Consider the following 4,021-nt stretch of genomic DNA (forward strand, 5'->3'; position numbering starts at 1 on the left):
TAGAATGAAATAAAGACATATATAAACACTAATATACTGGCCCTTGAAGTCGGTCAATAATTTTATAAATTTGACTTTTTTATCTTTGAAGAGTGTTAATGCTTCCATTAAACATGTGAACTCAGAAGATTTTTTGAAATTTTAAGTCATTTTGATCCTGTTTGGCCCCGCCACTCTGGTCTCCCATGGGGTCAGCGAGGACTGATATGGATGTCAAAATACTATATCTCAGGCTAATAATTCTAATCAAGTTTGACTGATTTCCAATGAAAATTGAGGAAATAGAGTTCATAAATATATTTTTCATATGTAAACTAATTAAAAGTAAACTTGACCCCCTCTCCAGGAGAAAACGTGAGACCCCAGGTTCATATAATTCACAATTTTCATAAAACACCTTAAGACCTTTCCATCTGTATTTGATTCTACCATTTCTAGAATTTAAGAAGATTTTTGAAGTTTTAGCCTATTTGCCCCTTTTGACCCCGCCCCTTTGCCCCCAGGGGGTGGCCAGGACCAATATGGATACAATATTAAAATGCTATCTCAGACTAATAATTCTGAACAAGTTTGATGCATTTCCTATGAAAATTGAGCAAAAAATGCTCATAACTGTGTTTTCCCTATATAAACTATAGTATACTTGACCCCCTCCCCAAGGGGAAACGTGAGACACCAGGGTCACATAATTCACAATTTTTGTAAAGGACCTTAACACTTTTCGTTCTATGAAGAGTATATGATTCTACCATTTCCAGAATTTCAGAAGAAGATTTTTGAAGTTTTAGCCTATTTGACCTCTTTTGACCCCACCCCTAAGGCCCCTGGGGGTCAGTTATGGAACATTTGTTAATAGGATTAAATGGCCATCTCATGCTGATAATTCTGACAATATTTGACTCATTTCCTAATACAAATGATCAAATAATGCTCAAAAATGAGTTTTCCATATATAAACTATATTAAACTTAACCCCCTTCCCAGGGGAAAACGAGAGACCCCAGGGTCATATAATTCACATCTTTTGTAAAGGACCTTAAGACCTTTCTATTTATGAAGAGTATTTGATTATTCCACCACATTTGTGAGTGAAGAAGAAGATTTTTGAAAGTTTAGTCAATTTTACCCCTTTTGGCTCCTCCCACATACAGCCCCCTGGGGGGTGGGGACCATATAATTCACATTTTTGATTGGCCTTATGCCTTAGAAGGTTTGTGCAAAATTTCATTGAAATTGCTTCTGCAGTTTTGGAGAAGTAGTCGAAAATGTAAATTGTTTACGGACTGACGACGTTCATCGGACAACGGACGACGAGGGTCAAAAGGCGATTAGAATAGGTCCCTTGAGACTTCGTCTCTGATGACCTAATCATGGGAAAAAGGAGATAATTCTTTAGCTAATATGCCACAATCAAAATCAGTCATGTTCACAAAAGACTAAAACTTTGTTATGAAATTCATTATCGTCTTATAATCATTAAGCATGGATATTATACCTTGGTGAAGAACATCCTCTTCAATATTATCTTCTTCTGCAAAGTCTATGTAGGCCTCCACATCAGCAGTGAACTGCTCAAAATAAAACACTGTGTTTTAACTAATACATTGATTTATATAAATGTGTTATTATAATTGATAAAACCAGATACATTGTGTTTGGCTTCTTTTTCAATTTTGGGAAACCTATAAATGCATTGAACTTTTTGATGCATACAAAGGCACATGTAGAAAGAATAAGTTTTGGACCAAAGATGAAAGGCAACTTAAAAACAAACAATCTGATTAAAATACAGATCCTTATAACCACTCCGTTATATAAAGGATCTGAGAAAATCCCATTCGGGGTTATGTCCAGGTGACCTTTGGAAATGGCCAATCAAATTGCTGCTTGCAAAATTTTGACCGTGAATTTCAGGGACGAAATAGTTTGAAAAACTGTCAGAATTATTTTGGTTTACGTAGTCATTTCGCCCAAAGAGCACAATAAAGCTAATTGTTTATGCATACGGGGACGAAATATTGTTTTCAATGGATGTGACAGGTGTAGAAAATGTATCCGATATAAAGACCACGTGGTATAAAGGTCATCTGGACGTGATCTCCTATGGGATATTGTCAGATCCTTTTATCAAACGTAGTGATAATAAGGATCTGTATTTTAATCAGATTGAAAAACAAACTGAAACTTTGCTGTTTGATGATGGTAGTTTATGAAATTAACAAGGTCTTCTTTGAGTTTTAGTATATTTCAGACTAAAAATTTTTCATTGTTTACTTACCTTTATAATCTGTTTCCTCCATGTCATGTACAGCTTACTCAATTCTCCATCCATTTGTCTGAGAGCTTGCTTTCTCTGAGCTTCTGTTTCAGCATGAATTAAATCTCCTAATCCCTCTACCTCAGTAAGGTCCAGTTTACCATTCATAAAGGCTCTAAAATATGGATCATCAAAGACTGTCTGTGAGATGATTAATATAATGAGATAATTTCATCAATCCTTGATCCACTTGATTCATTTTATTACAATACTATCCTTGTCATAATGGACTTTAAACTGATTTTGGTTCTAATAATTATCTATCCTTGATCCAGATTAATCATTTAATCTTTGATATTGTTTTATAAATAAATTCAAATATATGATTTTTTGTTTTTCCTTCAAAAGGGCTTGTGATGAGTTAATGCTGAGTAAAAAAGAATAAAACGATGTTTTAAAGATACTCAACTTTCTAGCTTAAATTAAAGTGAATACCATTTTTACCAACTTAAGCAATCCTATGCCAGACTATTCATTTTAAATAAGTTATCTAAGGTACCGTTTAGTGAACTCCCCTGCCTCTGCATGTCTGACCCCATCCAAACTCCCAAGGACATTAGCCATCTCTGTAACTACAGCTGGGCCTCCATGGACGTGATATTCTGTACAATCCTCGCCAGTAAAACTGTCTGGACCTATCATCAAAATACATTGTACCAACAGAAACAAAATGTAAAGAACATACACTTTAAAATAATTTATTCAATAAGATGAAGCATACAAAACAGCATGAAAAAAAAAATAAAAAATCATGAGAGAAAAATATTTTTCCATTAGATTTTGTATGAAATGGAACCATCAGAATTTTTCTATCACAATCCAAAAACACCTATGATCAAATTGTAATCATATTATTATTAAAAATTTAAAACTCTAATCTGTTCTGATTTCAACGTCATGAAAAATAACAACAACAATAACTGAATCAATGAATAAAATAATTAAACAGTGTGTATTTACCTGGGAACCATATCACCAATCCTTTGTCTATTGGCTCAAATGTGACAGGGTTAAACAGCTTCTTTAATTGAGCATATCTAGGTGTCGGTAGTTTCTCTGTTTTGCAAAGGGCCTTTAGAGAACAAGCAGACCTTGGACCCGAGACTCGGATAACGGCCACACCACATTTTCCATGTCCAGAGGACAGTGCAAATATGGTATCTGAACTGAACGAACGGCTTCTTGCAAGTTTATGCCACTTTGAATGACTTGGTCTGTTGATAAGAATTGATCGTGTAACCATTGCATATATAACTTTGACAGTATTGAGTCTCATTTTGATCAGTTCTAAAATACTAATAGTCTACAAATTGATGGACTTTACATCATGGATACTTTTCAACTTAAAATCCTATATATTTCATTACATGCACATAGAACTATATGCCAAAACTGAATATTGATCTTCAACCCCCGAATGACATCACACGAAGTATGGTTACATTTTCAATATAACTTCCAGATTGTGGTGTTTACAGTTCCACAAAACACGTGCGTCTTTTAGTGAAACCGAAAGTAAAACAGGAAGTCGAAGTTAAATCAACTTCCGGTAATACCCTCAAACTACTATTTAAATGTTTATCTATATGTAAAGATTTATTGGTCACTTATATAAATGCATAGTTACAACTACTATACATTTTGCATTACAATTAAATATTGAATAAAACTGAGGATAAACCGACATTTGTTTAAATGTCTTAC

At 34.0% G+C, this 4,021-nt stretch overlaps 1 protein-coding gene across 1 annotated transcript in view; it reads right to left on the reverse strand.

Annotated features, from left to right (window-relative positions):
• LOC138333020 (tRNA modification GTPase GTPBP3, mitochondrial-like) overlaps window positions 1–3,850 on the reverse strand; it is a 67,746-nt gene extending 63,896 nt beyond the window's left edge. The window contains exons 1-4 of the mRNA XM_069281118.1: window positions 3,278–3,850; window positions 2,817–2,952; window positions 2,279–2,432; window positions 1,496–1,568 (exon numbers count right to left, since the gene is read on the reverse strand). Of these exons, the coding sequence (XP_069137219.1) occupies window positions 1,496–1,568; window positions 2,279–2,432; window positions 2,817–2,952; window positions 3,278–3,593 (679 nt within the window). The 5' untranslated portion in view covers window positions 3,594–3,850. The remainder of the gene's footprint in view (window positions 1–1,495; window positions 1,569–2,278; window positions 2,433–2,816; window positions 2,953–3,277) is intronic.
• Window positions 3,851–4,021: the final 171 nt, after the last annotated feature.

The sequence above is a fragment of the Argopecten irradians genome, chromosome 10, assembly GCF_041381155.1.
Source record: "Argopecten irradians isolate NY chromosome 10, Ai_NY, whole genome shotgun sequence".
In the NCBI taxonomy this organism is placed as follows: Eukaryota; Metazoa; Mollusca; class Bivalvia; order Pectinida; family Pectinidae; genus Argopecten; species Argopecten irradians.